This window comes from Bufo gargarizans, chromosome 1, assembly GCF_014858855.1.
Source record: "Bufo gargarizans isolate SCDJY-AF-19 chromosome 1, ASM1485885v1, whole genome shotgun sequence".
Classification (NCBI taxonomy): domain Eukaryota; kingdom Metazoa; phylum Chordata; class Amphibia; order Anura; family Bufonidae; genus Bufo; species Bufo gargarizans.
The window spans coordinates 574449021-574470049 of record NC_058080.1 but is presented as its reverse complement, the minus strand read 5'-3'; the positions used below and the strand labels follow the sequence as shown (position 1 = coordinate 574470049).

Genomic DNA, 21029 nt, shown 5'->3' with positions numbered 1-21029 from the left:
AATTTTTGAATATAGCTAAACATATCACTGGTTCAACATCGGGTCAGACCTTCCAGATACGTGATTTTATCAATTGTAGATCTAACGGCCTAGTATATCTATGTCAGTGCACTTGTCCTCTGGACTATGTCGGTAAGACAGTCAGAGAATTCAGAAGGAGAATTCTCGAACATGTCAATGATGTTAAGAATAAGGAGGTGACCCCGATTGCGACACACGTGAATGAGGTTCACGATGGTGATCCCAGGTCCCTTCGCTTTACTGTTCTTGAATTGGTACATCCATCTCCCCGTGGGGGCGATTGGGATAGGAGGATCCTACAAAAGGAAAGTGACTGGATCCATAGACTCCGGTACCAATCCCCCATGGTCTCAATGAAAGACTCACATTTTCATGCTTTTTGTGACCCGTTTTGCTTCTTGGCCTCTCCCTGATATATTCCTTTTTCCCATCCCCTCACCCCTTACCCCCTCCCCCTTCATTCCCCTGCTACTTATGGGCTCGGTTGACCTTTTGGTCCCTATAGACTGCACCTGGTGCGTGAAGCACCTAAATTCTACTATCATGGACAGTGATTATGTATATTTTCACCTATTTAGTTATATAATTCACTTATCAACTATTCTATCAATTATTGCGATCTTAAATTTGTCTTATGTCATACCCTTGGTCTAGCCACCCCCCATAGCTATCGTCTATACCTCTATACCTTCTATTTAAAGTAATTAAATCATTATAATCACTGCCCCCTGTTGAGACTCCTTATCTTTTATCTATGAATAGGGGCTACATCAGGGCTGTGTATAATATTTGTATATATATATTTTTATTCAAACTGTCCCCCCTCTTTGAGGCTTAGCAGTGCCCTAACCATTGTGTGTTCATAGAGTCCGGCCGATCAGCGTTCCACTTTGGAACGCATGTCCACCGGTGATGACGTCCAAATTGGACGCCACACACACGATCTATCAGCCTAGTGCTGCGATGCGCTCCACTCTGGAACGCAGGGCCCATGATGTCATATCCGGGCGTCGTGGCCGGAAGTCGACTGTGCGGAGTGCATTCCACAGTGGAACGCACGCCTTCTCAGCTGGAATCCTTATCGCACCATGAGGGGGCTGTCTGTACACCTTAGCCCTTACACAGGGGCTACCCATTATCATTGATTAGGAGGGGCTGACTATAATAGGGGGCTGTCCACTGAGGCGTATTGTTGGACCCTTCATCTGTCATGGGAGGATGAGTCGGTTGTAGGCACCAACAGTAAGTAACCCTGGCTACCACATTGATATATGTGGGGTTTGCCACTGTGGTTTTAAAGGGGACACACGCTTCATCATATGCTTTTGTTATATAGGGGACGCAAGATGATCAGTCTCTTTATCCTAAGCGACTGTCTAATTTGATCCAGGACGTATTGTAAGGTATGCCTATTCCCCCTACCTAGGCTACACTATGTGGGTCCAATTGAGCACTTCTCTCTATTGATCGGCCACTACATTATGTTTCAGCTAATCGTTGCCAGTTATATCTATGTACACTGGACTCTGTGAACACCATAGGTCTATGTGAATATTATCTTAAGGCTAACCATGGCCTTGTCTGAGAGACCGAGCGTGGCGGTATATATATATATTGAACTTCCTCTGGACACAGTGAGTGACTCTCTTGAATGAGACCTTTGCTGGTGGTGGTCCCTCACGTAATTTATCTTGGTGTTTGGATGTAGTTTAATGCATACACACATCTGTATATTTTCCTCTCTTTTCTACAGGTATCCACTCTGGCTCTACCACGCCAAAATTACATGCCTTAAACATCAAGACTGTTGGTGTTTGTCCCTCCCTCCCTTTCTCCCAGTAAGGTTATCTAGTCCAATCTTTTAACTGTACTATTGACCGTCTGGTGACACCATTTACTGCCGAACGGGTGTATCACGGTTGTCCCAATATTTATTGGGCCTCCCTCCGTTCGACATTTTGTCAATCTAGCCATCTAACAAAATCCATTTATCCCCTGATGATCCCACACCGTGGGGGAAACGCGTTGGGGTTGAGCACAGAATTGTCTGTGTGATCAATAGTTATCTTCTTAAGTGTCGTGTATTGTTTTATGTAGTCGGTTGCACAGTGTACCTCTTGGCATTATATACCATCAGGGCTGTATACACTGTGCATTTTGTTACATCCTTTCTGTCCGTGCCTATGCCAGTCCACCATTAGATTACTTGTTATTAGCCCATACACATTAGGGCCAACTAGGAGCTGCCAGATAGGTTCGAGGATGGGGGGGGGTCTCCACCTTCAGGAGTCGCCCCTGGGCAGAGGGCCTAGATCTAGGTTTTGCAATTAGGGTTACCTTACCCCCCCCTTTCTTAATAGAATCTTGGTGGACGGCTATATGTATGGACATTATAGGACAAATTGTTTGCCGTATGAGTAATATTAAAGTTTATCTTTTTGCAAGGGTTATGCTGTAGCTGGACTAGTGAGCTCAGCTTTAGGTGCAAAAGTGATGCTTTGTTGCTCCAAGGAGCTCATTTGCATACAACAAAAATGTCAGTATCTCTGCAATGGGGCCCCTGATTGAGAGAGGGCAAAAAAGCAGCCGACAATTGCACATCTAAAAAGTTATTTGGATTGATATGCAGGTATGTGCTGACCGATTCCATTGCTTTAAAGGTTTTTATTTTTTTCATGCAAAAACCTAAAGGACCTTATTATAGTCTATGGAGCCTGTTAGCTACATTCGAATCCATCCTTTCCGTTCTCCTACTCCTATAACTGAACAGGAGAAGGGAAAGGCTGAATGCTGATGTGAACTCAGCCTAACAAAAAAAAATTAAAACAATTTATGGCTCTGAGAAAAAACTGGTCCTGAAAGGGGTAAATAAGTAAACATATTACTCAGTGCACTTACAAAGCCTGAATGTATTTTGTAAAAACCTTTTCTTACCAAGCTTTCTATTTCAGAAGTTATTGCTTTTATTGCTAGCCGATGAGACTCTTGCGCTTCTTCAGAGCAACGAGTTGCTTCGGACGTTAATCGTTCAATATTTTCTTGCAGTTGTTTTACAGCTTCTCTGGATTTTGACAATTCTGCTTGAAGATCAGCTAAATTCCTGTAATGTGTAAGGATTTTGAGTAAAATGCTTGCTACATAATACAAAAGTATGCAACAGAACATGGCTCGAAGCTTTACTGAAACAAAGTATTTATTAGGGATCGACTGATTATCGGTTTTACCGATATTATCGGCCGATATTGAGGATTTTGACTGTTATCGGTATGTGCATTTATTTTGCCGATATTCCGATAACGTATTGGGAACACAGATCGCGCTGCTGACAGCGCTCTCCGTGTTCCCTCAGCAGCACAGGGGAGAAGGAAGCAGTGTCTCCCTCCCCCCTGTGCTGCTGCTGCAGCCAATGGGAGGACAGGGGACAAGAGAATGGGAGGGGCTGTGGCCACTGCGCCACCAATGAAGAGGAATCTCTCATTCATTCAAATTGAACAGGAGGTGGGAGCTGCAGGATCACATAGCCGACTCCCGACCTCTATGAGCTGTAGCTGCAATCCTCGGTTAACTCCTCAGGTGCCGCGGATCGCAGCTACCACTCACAGGAGGTCGGGAGCCGGCTATGTCATTCTGCAGCTCCTGCCTCCTGTATATGAATAAATTAGAGATTTAACTTCATTGGTGGTGCAGTGCGCCCCCCCAAACCCCCAGCATTAATCATTGGTGGCGCAGTGCGGCCCCCACATTAAAAACATTGGTGGCGCAGTGCGCCCCCCCCCCCCCCCCCCCCGCGCCCTCCAGTATTAATCATTGGTGGCAGTGGCCACATGATCCCCTCTCCCCTGCTCCTCCGATCGGAGCCCCAGCAGTGTAAGCCTGGGGCTCCGATCGGTTACCATGGCAGCCAGGACACTACTGAAGCCCTGGCTGTCATAGTAAGCTCCATGCTGCTGTGTGCACAGAGCACAGAGCAGCAGGGACAGTGTGAGCTCCTATTCACCCTGATAGGTATCACTAAATAGGGCTTCAACAATACACAACAGGAACACAGGAAATAGGACACACCTACCGCTCTTACAAAAAGTGCATAAGAAATGTATGCGGTTTTTGTGATATGTACCTTTCCCTAGACTGTAGTTCTTCATTTAGTGCTGAAAGCTGAGCAGAGCTGTCTCCTGAAGACTGAATCATGTCTGCTATTTGATTTTCTAGTTTTGCTTTTGCCTTCAGCAAACTCTCCTTCTTCTCTTCACCTTCTTTTACCTTCCTTTCAAACTCTAAAAAACAAAAAAACATAGTACAAGTGCAAGAACCTAATGGAACACCTGAAGTGTGATATGCAACTGAACATCTACTTACCAGCATACTGAGGTTGCAACAGTTCCAATTTTTTGGTTATTTCAACACATTGTAGTTCTCGCTCATTTAATTTACCCATGGTTTCTAAATAGAAAAAAAAACAAAAAACCTACATGTCATAACTGTCTATATCATAACTCATCTGTGATTTTTTTTAGAGTTTTAAATATGACACCCGCAAAGCTATGAAACTAAGTGGGCGTGCCTTGGCTGACCGTGACTGTTGTATTAATTGTAACCATAGCAACCCCGGGGACAAGTTTGAAGGGGCCATTTGGTTGCTATGGCAACAGGCAGCCTTCTGAAGACTGCCAATCCTGCCACAGGCAGGGCATAATCGAAACAACGCAGTTTATGGTAGAAGAAACCTAAGGGGAACTAAAAATAAAGTTCCAAAAAATGTTTAAAAAAAACTAAAAATGTGTGTGTGTGTGTGTGTGTGTGTGTGTGTGTGTGTGTGTATATATATATATATATACATACATACATACACACACACACACACATCATTGGTATTGCTATCTAAAAATGCCCAGACTGTCAAGATATAAAAGTATTTCTCTCATATGATGAACGCCATAATTAAAAGACAAGATCAAAATTGCCGCTTTGTCTCCCAAAAAAACTGAATAAAAAGCGATCAAAAAGACAGCAAGAACTACAGAACTCCTTGCAAAAAGTGAGCCTTACACAGCTCTGTAGACGAAAGTATAAAAAAAAAAAGTTATAGTTGCCAGAATATGGAAATGCAAAAAAAAAAAAAAAAAGAACATTTTTTATAGTTAAATGTTATAGTTTCACTATGAAAACAATTAAGAGATCTGTTTTGAACATTTGGTATAAGCTAGTTAAAGGGGTTATGCAGCCCATTTATATTGATGACCTACCCTCTGTCACGACGCTCAAAAACAAAAAACATAGTACAGTGCAAGAACCTAATGGAACACCTGAAAGTGTGATATGCAACTGAAAATCTACTTACCAGCATACCGAGGTTGCAACAGTTCCAATTTTTTGGTTATTTCAACACATTGTAATACATGTAATGACACTACGCCGCTGCTACAGGGGACACAACATGTAGTGCAATGAAGGGGACGAGCTCTTGCAAAAACTGATCGGTGGGGGTGTCACCCCCCCCTCACTGATCAGATATTGATGATCAATAGATAGCAGCGGTGTAGTGTCATTACATGTACTAGCTCCACACACTGTACTTCCGAGACGACAGACAGTGTAATGAAGAGGAAGTAGAGCTTGCATGGAATGCTCTCTTCTAAAAGCTGAACGGCGGGGGTGCGGATGTCAGACCCCACCGATCTGATATTGATTATCCTGAGGATAGATCATCAATATATACTGCTTGCATAATCCCTTTCAGATGTTTAAAAATAGCTTATAAGCATTGTACTAAATCTAAGCTGTGGGCTGACACTGCAGAATGCATTTGTTTTTCCTGTGGACATCTCACTATGTAAACAATTTAACCACTACTGGTAAAGAAAAATGCATAATCTGAAACAGAACAAGAAAGCATTACTGAGTGTTCAGTGAAATCGGTGGGTGCTCATTGTTTTCAGACATCCAGGGCAAAAGACACTGAACGTTGCCGATTTAGGCTGGTTTCACACGGGCGTTGCAGATTGGGGCCGGATGCGTTCAGAGTGCGTTCAGAGTGCGTTCAGTGAAACTCGCACTATTTTGCAAGCAAGTTCAGTCACTTTTGCCTGCGATTGCGTTTAGTGGTTCAGTTTTTTCCGCGCGGGTGCAATGCGTTTTGATGCGTTTTTCACACGCGTGATAAAAACTGAATATTTACAAACAACATCTCTTAGCAACCATCAGTGAAAAACGCATCGCACCCGCACTTTCTTGCGGATGCAATGCGTTTTTCACACAGACCCATTCACTTCTATGGGGCCAGGGCTGCGTGAAAAACGCAGAATATAGAACATGCTGCGATTTTCACGCAACGCAGAACTGATGCGTGAAAAACAACGCTCATGTGCACAGACCTATTGAAATGAATGGGTCAGGATTCAGTGCGGGTGCTATGCGTTCACGTCACGCATTGCACCCGCGCGGAAAACTCGCTCGTGTGAAAGGGACCTTAGAGAATTCCCTATATTTGCTGGGGTATATGGAAATGGGTTCTCTAAACCAGATGAGGTGCTTACCTTGCATAGCTCTTTGAAGGACCTCATTTTGGTCAGAAGAGGTGTTTAATAATTTTTTCTAGAAGCCAAAAAGGACAATTAGAAAATATAAATACCATAAATGCGAATAAGGGGAGTTTCTAAAAACAATGGTTGTTTATGGACCTCTACTCTATTAGGTAATTTATCGGTTTCCATAAAGGGCATCTGTCAGCAGATTTGTACCTATGAAACTGGCTGACCTGTTACATGTGCGCTTCGAGATGAAGGCATCTGCGCTGGTCGAATGTTCACATGTGCTTAAGAAAAATGATGTTTTAAACATATGCAAATGATCCTCTAGGTGCAACAGGGGCCTTGCTACTATTAGGACTGTTTCACACTTGCGTTGTGGCATTCTGATTTCGAGATCCGGCAGAGAATCTTAAAACCGGGCCAAAACGGATCAGTTTTGTCCCCATTCATTGTCAATGGGGACAAAACCGATCAGGATGTATTCCGATTGACTGGACACAAAACCATTGCAAGCTGCAGTTTTGTGTCCGGTCTGCGAAACTGAATAAACTGGATTCGGCATGAAAATCAATGTACGTCAATGGTGCCGGATCAGTTATTTTATTTTATTTTTTGGGTTAGTGAAAAAACTGGATTCAGCGTCCATTGACTTACAATGATTTTCAAACCGGATCCGGTTTGTTCAGTTTTGATTTAATCCAACTGGATCTTGCCATAACGGATGCATCCGGATGTATTAAATGTCACAGATCCGTTTAACTCTGGTTTTGAGATCCTTTGCCGGATCTCAAAACCGGAATGCCACAACGCAAGTGTGAAACAGGCCTAACTAATACTCTCTCTGCAACTGCTGCGCCTTGTGCACTTAATTGATGGGCCAGGCAGTGTCAACGTGATCACTTTGGCTAGGTCAAAGTGCAGAGGGTGCAGCGGTTGCAGAGAGAGCAGATCCTCTACGTGTAAAGGCAACGCCCCTGTTGCTCCTAGAGGCTCATTTGCATAAATTAAAACTTCATTTTTCTCAGCAGTTCGGACACATATAAACATGGGACCAAAACAGATGCTTTTAACTGCCAATCGCACAAGCAACAGGTCAGCCAGTTTCATAGATAGAAATCTGTGGACAGATGCCCTTTAACACCTAAATAGACAGGCATTCCCTACCAGTTCTCTCCTTTTCCTCCTTCCTGTTACAGTTATTGTGGGTTGTTTTCTGCAGCACAAAGGGAGTCCTAGAGCTCCCACCCAACAGACATTCATGACATAGCCTACAGATGTGTAGGGCAAGATCAAGGGCACTCTGCAGTTTATGGGTGCAAGAGCAGAATCCTAAGCCAACTTATGTAAGAGAACTCTGCATTATTAGTACCGTTTACCTTAGTTTTTATTCAAGAAGCAATTCAAAATGTGACATTCTGGACAACACGTCCTGGACCTGTCAAACTCCTTACTCAAGAGACTTTGCCATCATCTCTGAACATCTTGGAATAATTTATGGTTGCACTATAATGTACATGGATGACCAAGCAGCATCTTCTATAAAGTACCTGAAAGCCTTTTCTGTATTATCTCTACTCTGCGTGTTTGATTTAATTGTACATATATTTACTCGACTTGGCAAACAATTTAGGTTGATACTGCTACTTGCCAACAATGTGACCTTATTTGTATATATGTTGGTTTCATGGAGATATTCGGTATTGATGAGTTGTTTTAACATTTGTTTGTCATGTTTTTCTGTATTTATACACTATCTATATATATATATATATAAAAAACACAATGTTACTGGACGGCTGGACAAGATCCTTGTAAGTGTAAGAGCAAGCACAGTACTTAATCACCAAAAGAAGCAAGAGTAAAATGCGTGTCGTGGCGCTGCGGCCATATTGAATGGTACTACTTATGATGCACTTTAGGCTGTATTCGTTATGATGCTTATTTTCAAGGCTGATAGACTGCTTTGCCTAAATGCACTAGGTATCTGCCAGGCTGTACCATCTACTTTATGATAGGATATACATATATGAATATAGACTACAATTATATGCAGCGTCAGTTTTAGCCATTACACAATAGGAGGGGAACACTGGCAGCTGAGATCCCTGGCAGCAGTACCTATGTCAACTGCATCCTCAGAACGCAGATATTGTTGAATAAAATGCGACCAGTGGTTTGGTGCAGGCTAGCACAATGAAGTGATGTTATCACGACCGCTGTGCATACCAGCTGGATATACTGTAGACCAGAGCAGATCTGCACTGGGAGACCAGCTCCATTCATTATGGGAACAAGGGGGTGGCACAGAAAGGGGCAATAGACTATGAGGGTTACATTAGGGTGCATTATACCATACCATACTGTATGAGGATCCAAAATGTCATGAATATTTCTGAATTATTTCTTGAATAAAAAGGATTAGGTTATTAGTAACAAAATCCCGGAAAACCCTTTTAAATCTAAACTACTATAAAAACTAGAAACATTACCAAATCTTCATTTTCTTTTTCAAAAGTTTCTTTGACCTGAACCAGTGACAGCATTTTGCTTTCAAAGGCAGCAAGCTTTTCATTACGCTCCATCAAATCTTTTTGTAAGATATTGGCCTAGCAGAGTTGAATGGAAAAAAAGAATGGATGCAAACAATAAAAATTAAAAAAATTAAAAACAAAATGTGACAAAAAAAACAAATGTAAACATGATTTAACTGCATTATGAAGTCAGCGCATCCGATTTAAAACCTAATTAATATCAGGAAATTCCAAAATGTATTTCCCATCTGTATTTTACAATCTGCATCAGTAATTAACTGGCTTGGAAAACCTATTCATTGATTCCATACAAAATATTATTTCATATAATTTAAAAACTTTTTTTATTGATGTTTTGTATCAGTGAGATTTTACACAATTTGGGAATTAATTTCTCAGTATAACAATGGTTTAACATGACGGTACTACGTATAGAGTGTTAAAAGGGGTTATAAGCTTTTTCTAAAATTGTCAAAATTTTGCAGCACATGTAGATCCCTTGTTTTGACTAGTTTCAAATGCAAGAATTTTTCATGGTTGTGATGTTCAATTTAGGCTACTTTCACACTGGCGTTTCTGGGTCCGCTTGTGAGATCAGTTTCAGGGCTCTCACAAGCGGCCCAAAACAGATTAGTTTGTGTTTGGTCTCTGTTCCGTTTTTGAGGCGGACAACAAAAAAGCTGCTTGCAGCGTTTGGATGTCCGCCTGACGATGCAGAGCTAAACGGATCCGTCCTGACTTACAATGTAAGTCAATAGGGACGGATCCGTTTTCACTGACACAATATGGTGCAATTGAAAGCGGATCCGTCCCCCTTTCAACGTAAGTCAGGACGGATACGTTTTGACTTAGACTTTTTTTTTTTAAGAATAATGCAAACTGATCCGTTCTAAACGGATACAAGCGTTTGCATTGTCTGTGCAGATACTAGACGGATCCTCACCGAACGCAGGTGTGAAAGTAGCCTTAATTCATTACTAGGCGTGGGCCATTTGAGTAGCTCTAGGAGCTAGCCTAGTGTATAATAAACTACTTTAAAGGGGTTATCAGAGGCTGGAAATGCCCACACATATGTCTGGGCCCCTCACACTGATTCTACTTACCTGGCTCCGCGCGCTGCTCCTGGTCCACGCACCACTACCGCAGCTTCTGCCTGTTCGCAAATGAAATCATCCGGTGTCGGCATGGGAGGGGGGAGCCAATGGCAGGCGGTGACAGGGACGAGCCTCCCTAGCATCACTGGTGCCAGGTAAGTAGAATCAGTGTGAAGGGTCTGGGCATATGAGGGGGGCATTTCCAGCCTTGGAAAACCCCTTTAAGAATTTATACACATTTGTTTAAAATATATTGCTTTAAAGCAGGGTGGATAAAAATCAGATTTTTTTTTTTTATTTCAATCTGATTTTTTTTAATATAAAATGCTTTTTGAGGAAAATATATTACCATCCAAAGGTTATTCCATCATGAAATAAAGATTAGTTTTTTTAATTATGTAGAATAAGGCCGTATATGTTTTTTGGGTAAATAAATTCTATTAATCCATTCACAATGTCAGGCTCTTCCAGAGGTTTTTGTAAGATTATTGGGCAGTTTCTCTGCCTACAAGATATTATCACAGATGCTTGGTTTACTTTTGCAGTCCTCAAAACTAAATTTGACTCACATGCCTCTTCTTCACAGCAAAAATGTGTAAAGTTATAACATGAACAGAGTTGAGAAAAAAAACTTAATTCTAACTTCTACAAACCGATGAATGCAGAATCAACCTAATCAAACTAATATAAAAAGTTGTTATTCTAAAAATCTTCATCTACTTGCATATTATAAGTTATACCAGCAAGAATTAGTCTTTATGTAGAAAACTCTGATTTAAATCAAGCCTTACTGACCAGTGATTTAAATAGTGATTTAAATCAGTTTGATTTAAATCAAATCCACCCTGGTTTAAAGTGGAACTGACATGACTCATGTTTTGTTTTTTGTTGCTAATGTGTAGGGACAGAGATCGGGAATTTTTTTCTAATATACCATATTTTTCAATAGTATATAAACGGTCTCTATATACTGTAGAATAGCTTCCCCCTGTCCCCCTGCATTCACAGTAGCGAGTGCATACTGTTCACTGTCATGTATCTCCCGGTGTCTGGTTAGTTATACAGCAGAATCACTCACTGACAGAGCTGGCCATGCAGATCAATGAGAAATAGCAGGGAGATGAACATAAATTTAGGGCATAAATATTAATATACTGTACACTATGTGAGGGCAGCAGCCCAGCCCGTCTTCAGAGTCAGTACTGCATTGTACTGTACTAGGAAAACAGATATGCCTTTGCAACACTCATTTAGAGAGCCCTGCTAAGGGTCCATTCACACGTCCGCAAAATGGATCCGCATCCGTTCCGCAATTTTGCGGAACGGGTGCAGACCCATTCATTTTCAATGGGGCCGGAATGTGCTGTCCGCATCCACATTTGCGGATCCGCACTTCCGCATCCGTGCTTCCGTTTCCGCAAAAAAATAGAACATGTCCTATTCTTGTCCACAATTGCGGACAAGAACAGGCATATTCTATTAGTGCCGGCAATGTGCGGTCCGCAAAATGCGGAACGCACATTGCCGCTTTCCGTGTTTTGCGGATCCGTGGCTCAGTGTATCCGCAAAACACATTGCGGATGTGTGAATGGAGCCTTAGGGACACTTCAGGGCAAGTTTTTGATGTTCGCCATCTCTGTTACTACACATTAGCAAAAAAAGGAAATAAACACATGATAGTCATAATTAGAGATGAGCGAATTTAATATTTAGAAATTCGTTCACACTTCGTTTGGTGGTAAAAGGTGAATTGCATTATGGATTCTGTTACCACGGACCATAACGGAATGCCTTTAGAGGCATTCTGTTATTCATTCAGTTATAATAGAAGTCTATGGGCTGCAAAACGGATCTATCCCATTTCCGTTATGCAGGAGAGGACTCTCCTGCATAACGGAAACGGAACGGATCCGTTTTGCAGCCCATAGACTTCTATTATGACGGAATGAATAACCGAATGCCTCTAAAGGCATTCCATTATGCATTCCGTCCTAGAATTTCGTTATGGTCCGTGGTAACGGAATCCATAACGCAATTCACCTTTTACCACTAAAGTGTGAACAAATTTCATAAGGGGAAATTCGCTCATCTACAGTTGCACAAAATTCTGCCAAACAGAACGTGAGTCTTACATGTCAAAAAAAGTGAGAGGATTTTTTTTTAATTCTTTATTCTTGTAGTTCCAAGCTGTTCATAACAAAACAGCAGTAGATTTTCAGTTTTCCTCCCTGCCGTCCCAGAGTCTCAACTCTTTTTTATCTGTTCACACAGCAAAATGAGGGCTTGTTTCTTAGGCTACTTTCACACCTGCGTTCGGGGCGGATCCGTCTGGTATCTGCACAGACGGATCCGCACCTATAATGCAAACGCTTATATCCGTTCAGAACGGATCCGTTTGCATTACCATGAACAAAAGAAAAAAATGAGTGTGAGCACGTATTTTTTGTGGGGCAATCTGTACTTTTTATTGATACCATTGTGGAGTTTGTATGGATTTTGATCACTTTATTCAATTTTAATTGGGAGGTGGAGCAACAAAAACACGGCAAACTAGCCATTTTTATTACCACAGCATCTGAGGGGTTAAATGTCTACGTTATCACCGATAACAGACATCAGCCCAATGTCTCTTCTTTTTAAAACAGAAGAAACCAGGCGGCTTTGGTACCTGCTGCAATTGCAAAAGTGGGAACCATATTTACAGTGATGACTTCTGCTGTCAAGGGATTAAAAGGGTCTTTCCAATATAACAACTTACCATCTATCCACATAATAAAACATAAATGTTTCATCGCTAAGAGTGCCCACAGCTGGCATCCCCACCATGAGAACTAGGGTCCCAAGTAACTGTGTGAATGGAGCGACAGTCACACTTGCACACTGCTACTCCATTCATTCTCTATAGGACTGACAGAGAGCAGAGTACGGCTCTAGGTGTCTCAGGCAGCCCCATAGAGTTGAATGGCGTGGCAACATACGTGTATGACCATCACTCCAGCAGCATCCCTGAGTGATCAAACACCCATCACCTGTCTTATAGATGGGAGACTACAACTAAATCAGACCGCTAAGCTAGTTCAAGGTCTTAACCGGGATCTTGCTTGTAAGGTGCGAATTTTAAATGTTGGAGATGTTGTTACTGTAATTGATGGTTTTGAAATTATAATATAAAATAAAAAGTGAATAAAACTTAAAAACAAACTTAAAAAGATGATGGATGATACAAACCTTATCACGTTCTACAAGTTTTTCATGCTCAAGGTTTTTAACTTGCCCTTCAGCTGCCTCAAGTCTCTCCTTAAGCTTCTCAATTTCAACTTTAAATTCTGATTCCGCTTTCTGCATAGTATCAGTATTTGCAAGCCTCTCCTCTGCATCCTTTACTTGGGATCTTAGCCTATCAATTACATTCTTTTGTTCTGTACATTGAGCTTGCAGAATCTCCAGCTCCTTTACCTTTATTTCCGCCTCATGGAGCTTATTTAACGTATCCTCCATTTCTATTAAGTGTTGTTCCTCTGCAGAATCCAATTTAGATTGTAGTGATTCAAGTTCTGATTCTCTCTCTTCCCCATAAGCTTGCAGTTTAGACTTCAAAGTTTCTATTTCTTTAAGATGACCGATTTGTTCTGCTTCTCGCCTAGATTTCAGAGATTCAGTCTCTTTTTGATGTTCTAACTTTAGGTTCTCAATCTGGGCCTTTAGTTCAATCAACGCAGAGGTTTCTGCATTTGTACCTTTACTGAAGGAAACAGTCAGCTCTTCCATTGCTTGTTGATGTGAACTGATTGCGGAGTCTAGTTTTGACTTCCAGAGTTCTATCACTTCTGCATTCTCCTTGTTGGCATGGTTGAGCTTTACTTTCAAGGTGTCATTCTCTTTGGACAGCTTTTCTACAGATGCTTTCATTGAGCCCAACTCTCTTTCATAATCGCCCTCTGTACCCTCGAGCTTGCATTTCAGAGACTGCATTTCTTGCTCATGTTTCCTGCTAAGTGTCGATATATTTTCTTGCAAAGAACTAATCTCTTGCAACAATGAAAGTGATGCATCTACATCAGTAGATTGCTTGCTAGCTTCCACAAGCTTCTGACGCATGTCTGCGACTTCTTTCGTTTTCAGTGCCAAATCCTTCTCTAGCTCCATAATGCGAGATTTCTCAGAAACTGTTGCCACCTGAGGTCATAAATCAATTTAGGGAAAGATAACAACAAAATACAAGAACTGTGAATTGCAAAAACACACAGAATTCCAAAGAAAAAGACAATAAATAAATTATTTAATAGAACTAACTAATAGGTAAAGGAAAACCCTCTTCTGTCAATAAGTGAAATGTTTTATTTAAAGAGGTTTTAGAACATCCAGAACAGAAAAAAAAGAAAGGAAGACTTCATATATAGAAGATATCCTTTTTTTTTTTTTATACCCCAGCTATTAATACATTTACGGTTAAGCTCATATTACTGAGCGTATCAAAAAGGTTTGGATTGTCCTGCCCTAATTTATAGATCACAAATCTACAGAAGGATTTCTACGGAGGTCAATAAATCTGAAAACTGAAGAGCACACCTCTGACAGTTTGCCATAAAGAATCCATAACCATATGCAACTTGAATGTTAATCACACTTGTAAAGCACGTTATTCCAACCACTTAAGACTGCACTAAAAGCACAACCAGTTATAGCATTCTATTCCAAACACCAAGTACAAGAGTCCGAGCTCCAGAAACAATGCACTAAAAAGAAAGGGACTGTTACAATCACAAGGAACACCTCCAAATGTATCTCAAACCCTACAGTTACCTTCTGAAACATATCCTAAAAATAAATGCAGCTTGTGAAGCACTCAACAATGCATAGTACACTATTAGTATATAAAAATCTATGACCAGACAATAGCATGCATCATTAATAAGTTCTGCCCTTACAAACATGACCAGAGCTATACTATTAAATGTTGTTAAAAACAAATATTAGTGCATTTCCTACCACCACAAGCAAGGTTTGCAGTTCCGGCAAATGAAGACATCCACACAACCTCTTGCATTTAAAGGAATACTTACTTTTAAAGAATCTGGCCTTGTTTTGGTCTGTAAATAACAAGAAACATCAGATCTTTCTTCTTCCACATCATCAAAAGTACCATTTGTGTCCCCAGCAGTGCATGTTCCCAGATTTCCTTTGGACCACATAAACATTTCGACAGCCCAACATATAGCACTTGCTCTATAAGTGCAACTCTGTCCAGGCTGTGGATACTGCACTTCTCATATTCTAAGTGGGTGAACTCCCCATGTAGGATTGTTTGTTAAGAACATTTGCAATCTATCAAAAAATCTTTGGAAACATTTATTGCAACCCAGCAGAATAAAGCTGACCTGATCAGAGTCATCTAAAATAACCACCTAAATCCAGTAATAACACTAAAGATAATGGTTGACTGATTAAACCCCCAATGAGAACCATGGACATAATGCACAAGTTAAATTACAACATTCCCTAGTTCACAATAAACAGCAAACAGATCAGGCAAGTAAATCTACCTTCGAGTCACATTACTATAGGGCAGCCAAATGTCCAGTTTTAGGCCGACAGTTGGGTTTTCAGACTCCCTGTCCTCCTTCCGGCACAGGGCCTAAACGGACACAGGGATGTCCTCCTTTTCAGTAGCTCACCCTCAGACAGCAGCATTGCGCTATCTGAGCGTTATCTGTAGCAACATATCAACTAACAGGCGCGTCTCTCACCTCCAGTCATTCACTAGAGCCCGCAGACATGGCTCTCTCTGGCCGACTGTGGGGGAGAGAAGCACCCCGGGCTGCCCCCAGCTCACCTTCTGGTCTGAAAGTCCTCCCCCCACCCTTTTTTTGCAGACAGGCATGGCTTAACAGAGCAGGGGCGTGGCTTAACAGAGCATGTTACAAACAGGGCGTGGTTTAGAATTTGGGGGCGTGGTCAGCGAGGTTCGGCTTTTTGGGGTGAAGCCAGTGGCCACCCTACATTACTATGACCACTTTCAGCATCGGCAGTGCGTAGCTCATGAATGAAGTCACATGTGCTGGCTTAGTAGGTATACAAGGTGTGCAAAAGGATGTCTGCACTAGGGTTGTTGCGGGTATCGAACGCTCTGCATAAGCGTTGTCAGTCAGTCACAGCAAAGGGGCAGGGAAGGGGGCGTGGTTACCGTGACTTGAAGCAAGGACTTTACTTCAAGCATGTATGGAGAAGCACGCCGAGCAGGGGATAAAACAACGTTTTCAGTACTTTAGCCGCATCGGCCTTCAGGAAGAAAGGCATCATCAGAAACACGCTGCTGGCTACAAGCAGGTAATGCTGGCGGCTTGGGATGGTTTTGGGAGGTGACCGGTTCCCTTTAAGTATAAAATCGCCCCCTTTTCCAATTTTACATATAAAACAATAAATAAACAAACATATCACCACGTCCGAAAAGATCAAAAAAATTAATAAAAAAATAAAAAATTATAATCTCCTATGCGGTGAATGCCGGAACAAAAAAAGAAAGATATTAAAACTGCGCGATTCGCCATTTTTCTAAATGCGGAATGCACGCGGCTTTTGGGGTGTTTTTTTCCCCCCCACGTGGTAACGAGTATCGCAATACTTTTTTATGGTATCGAAATTTGGTATCGCAACAACCCTAGTCTGCACACACATCCCTCGTTGCTTTCACTGGTAAAAGGGGCAATTTATCAGAATTGCAGAAAGGGATGATTATTGGCTTTCAGGCCAAGGATGGCGGTATTTATGAAAATGCACAGTTTGTGAATGGTTCACGTGCTGCTGTGTTGAAAGCGTATTGTAAGTGGATAAATGGCACCATTGTGAATAAGCATCACGTAGACTGTGGAGCACCACGTGCCACCGATTCGGAGGTGAGTGTCCGCTATGAAGGGGCGAGAGGGCAGACCGACACATTACAGTGGAGCAGCTCATAGGCAAAATGAACCAGGGGTTACCAGACGTGTGTCTAAAACAGTTCAGTGAACTCTACTGCACATGGGGCTGCGAAGCAGACGGATGGTTACTGCACCTCTGCTAATAAAGTTGCATCGGCAGAAAAGGATTAACCACCTAACTGTTTTGCCCGAGTCCAGTTTGGGCAGTTGGAAAAGTAGCTAACTGGAGGGGGAGCAGCTAGAAACATACAACTGGTTTTGTTTGAAAGCTGACATTCCAGGCTTTCATACAAGACCAAAATGACAGTCCAAGAAATAGGGGAGAAATCACTGTTAGAAATCGAGTCGGGAATAATCACCAGTAAAATCTGTTTTTCAGCTTCACTTTCAGCTGCATCCCGATTTCTATCAGTGATATCTTCCCCTGTACTGAACATCTTGTTGTCTGGTATTCTGTATTGTCTGAAAGCTTGGAATGTCAGCTTTCAAACAAGAACAGTTGCATGTTTCTATCTGCTACCATTCAGGAGATAGCGGCATCTAAAGCAGCCCTCCCCTGAGGCAAAACAGTTAGGGGGTTAAATTTTCATGGCAGTAATGGAATTAGACATCCGCTAATTGGCAAAGGGTTACCTTCTCTGATGAGTCACATTTTCTTGCTTCATCGAACAGAGGGATGTTGGTGTGTCAGGAGAGAAACATCAGAAAACAAACACCCTGCAACCATTGGTGGCAGCGTTATGGTCTGGGGAATGTTTTCATGGAATTCTCTGGGCCCACTCATTCATGTAGAAGGCATTCTCAGCCAATCTGGGTATGAATTCACCCCTGCAGATCACATACATCCATACATGCAGATTGTTTTTTCTAGCAAGACAATGAAACACCTCAAATGGCTAGAAATGTCCGGCATTGGTTGTAAGAGCATGACCAAGACTCCAAGTACTACCCTGGTCCCCTAATTCCCCAAACTTGAACCCAATTGAGCATCTGTGAGACCACGATCATTGTGTTTGCTCTATGGATCCTCGCCCACGCACCCTTCAGCAGTTGGGGGATGCAATACAGTCAACATGGCTCCAGATACCTGTAACAACTCCCCGCCCGTCTAGCTGCTGTCAGTGCTGCACACGGCAGTCATAATAATGTGACTCTACTGTGTATTATAGAATTTCAGTTTACCAATCACCACTAAAATATGGGCTGCATCCAATCAGTGAAGGTAAGAAAGAAACATGGTCAAAATATTCCAAACCAAAAAGAAGTAAGAAAGAAACCATTCATAGGACCTAATATACTACTGACGATTTCAGCCACATCCCTTGTTGCCTTTATGCATAGAAAGAAAATATTGGATTAGCACTAAACCAAACCTTCATATTAAAGAAGTTGTATAAATACAGTGTGGCTATTAAAGGGAGCAAAAATGTTTAAAGAGGTTTTCCAGGACTTCAATATTGAGGACCTATACTATTGTAGTCAATAGGAGTTGAGCAGAAGTCCTCCAGTACAGCACACTGGGGCAGATTTATTAAGCAGGTAAACAGTGTAAACTTAGACAGGCTGTCTAGTCCTGCATCACAGTGGCTCAGGCTGGATGATAAATGGGAGGGATAGACACTTTTCTCTAACTCTAAACCTAGATGCGCCATTTTTTGGCGCAACTTACTCCAGAATCTAGGGCCACTGACATTAAAATGAGTAAATGTGAGACATTGTGTTAGCTCCAGCAGCCATAGCTCCTTCTAGCAGCCGATTGTTGGAGGTGCCATGTGTTGGATAGGTCATCCGTTGGGATGAGCGAATCGACTTCGGATGAAACATCCGAATTCGATTCGTATAAAACTTTGTTTTAATACTGTATGGAGCAGGAGCTCCGTACAGTATTAGAATGTATTGGCTCCGATGAGCAGAAGTTATTGCTTCGCGAAGTCTCGGTACCTTGGAACTGAACCCGAGTTGGGGAAATGCTTTTTTACAGTACAAATTAATCTATGGAGTTATTGCGTGAAATCTAGCGAGACTTTGCGAAGCAATAACTTCGGCTCATCAGAGCCAATACATTCTATTACTGTACGGAGCTCCTGCTCCGTACAGTATTAGAACAAAGTTTTATGCGAATCAACTTTGGATGTTTCATCCGAAGTCGATTCGCTTATCCCTAGTCATCAGTATCGAAGTCCCAGGAAAACTCATTTAAACTACAGAAAATAAAAGTAGTGAAGTAAAAACAAATACTTTTATGGTATAGAAATCTAATTTAAACTTACAGCTGAATTGTGAGTGCAATAATTCCCTGTATAGTTCATCCAGTTAATAACACTATCTACTGCAGAATAATTGGTGAATGATTGCTTTTTTGTTGTTAATGTTATTAATACACTAACACATAAGGTAGTTAATAGAGCATAATGAGGAGTTACAAGTATAGCACATAAAAGAGAGCATCTGTTTTTTTTTCTTGTAAAGTGAAACAATCTTTTAGTAATAAAACTAGTGGTAACTATGCTGTATTATGCGGATACCAGGGGAAATAATACCGCATGACTTGACCTATGAAGGTTCTAAAAGACCAAAACCTAAAAATGTTTTTACTGCAGATGGACAAAGCTAATAAAGTGTAGTGTATTGGGAGAGTTTCCATGAAATATTGAAAACCATTACCCTAGTATCTTCTAACTCTCTTTGAAGTTTGTCAGCTTTGGTCTTTTCAAAGAGCAGGCTCTGTTCAAGCTCCTTAATGCGGGCATGCTCCAGTTTGGTCTGCGTCTGTTAGTAAAAAGGGAGAGGAAGAGAACACAACAGTGCCACCATCACATGCCAGCACGAGAGGAAGGAGCCACATGCAGGCCGTGCTCCGGCACCATCGGACAATTGAAGAGCAAAGAAGATGCAGTGGGAAACACAACAGAACACAAGGGGATGACTAGATGATGCTTGGGTGATGGTGACTGACAAGAAAGTGGGAAAAAATTGATGGTGAAAGACAAAAAAAAAAGAAAGGCAATAAGTAGAAATGTAAGATAGGTGCATGCAGCAAGTTGAATTACGGTTTTCCAGAAAATAAATGCATTAGTGTAATTTGGAAAGTTACCACTTTGGCAAGTATTAAAACCTTTATCGTACCCCTGTAGATACTGTGTAAAACTAGTTTTTTGTGTGCTTTAATTGCATTTTAAATTTTTAAATGATTAATGAAGACTGATCTACTACAATAGTTTAGGCATTTTAAAGGGGCCCCATCAGCATGTTTTTCTGCCTTCTATCCTCTCTGACGCAGGGTTTCCTCTGCCTGGTGCCAGAGATCACTTTCAAAGAGTTCCTGTCTTAGGTGAAGTATTTGGTTCAGTGCCTAGTACAGTACTGGATACCGGGCAGCAGCTCCCCAGTTATGTCCGTGGAGGTAGCTGTCTGCCAGATCTCAAGGCACATTGCTAGCTTTGTATGCAGTGCATTATGCTAGGTATAAGAATGGATTGTAGTTAAAGGGGTTGTCCCACGAAAAATATTCTATGTTTTTCAAACTAGCATCTGATTCTGAATAACTTTTGTAATTGCATGTAATTAAAAATGTAGTATAAGCCACTGAGTTATTCCATAAGATATATCTGCATAGTACCCCCTAGTTGCCAGCTAGAAATAAATGTAGCAGAGCAATTGGAGCAATGAATGGGGAGATCTCTGGATCCATGTGCGGCACAGGGCTGGTTCTAGCTTTGTTAGAAAGAGGATGTCATGTACTATATGTCGTCTGATTTTCATTTTTTACATTATTATTGGGATAACCCCTTTAAGTGGTCAGACCTGGTGAGTGGTTTCTTTTTAAGAAGCTAATGATTTTAGGATTTTAAATGTTTTAACACTCATTTAATTGTATTTATTTCATTTCCTAGAGAGGTGAATATGAAGGCACTGTTTGGTATTTCTTTAACCCTTTCT

General features: G+C 41.5%; 1 protein-coding gene across 6 annotated transcripts in view; it reads right to left on the bottom strand.

Annotated features, from left to right (window-relative positions):
• Positions 1 to 21029, bottom strand: part of CLIP1 (CAP-Gly domain containing linker protein 1) — a 123842-nt gene that overhangs the window by 57673 nt on the left and 45140 nt on the right. For 3 of the 6 annotated variants that reach the window (XR_006387409.1, XM_044275724.1, XM_044275726.1), the window contains exons 9-15: positions 15237 to 15263; positions 13402 to 14349; positions 9038 to 9154; positions 6555 to 6612; positions 4378 to 4461; positions 4139 to 4295; positions 2956 to 3121 (exon numbers count right to left, since the gene is read on the bottom strand). Coding sequence is in view for 5 of the 6 variants with exons in the window: in XM_044275724.1 (XP_044131659.1) it covers positions 2956 to 3121; positions 4139 to 4295; positions 4378 to 4461; positions 6555 to 6612; positions 9038 to 9154; positions 13402 to 14349; positions 15237 to 15263 (1557 nt within the window). In the remaining variant the exon portion in view is untranslated. Of the gene's footprint in view, positions 1 to 2955; positions 3122 to 4138; positions 4296 to 4377; positions 4462 to 6554; positions 6613 to 9037; positions 9155 to 13401; positions 14350 to 15236; positions 15264 to 19754; positions 19860 to 21029 lie in introns of all 6 variants that reach the window. The other 3 variants (XM_044275725.1, XM_044275727.1, XM_044275728.1) reach the window with 2 other exon arrangements.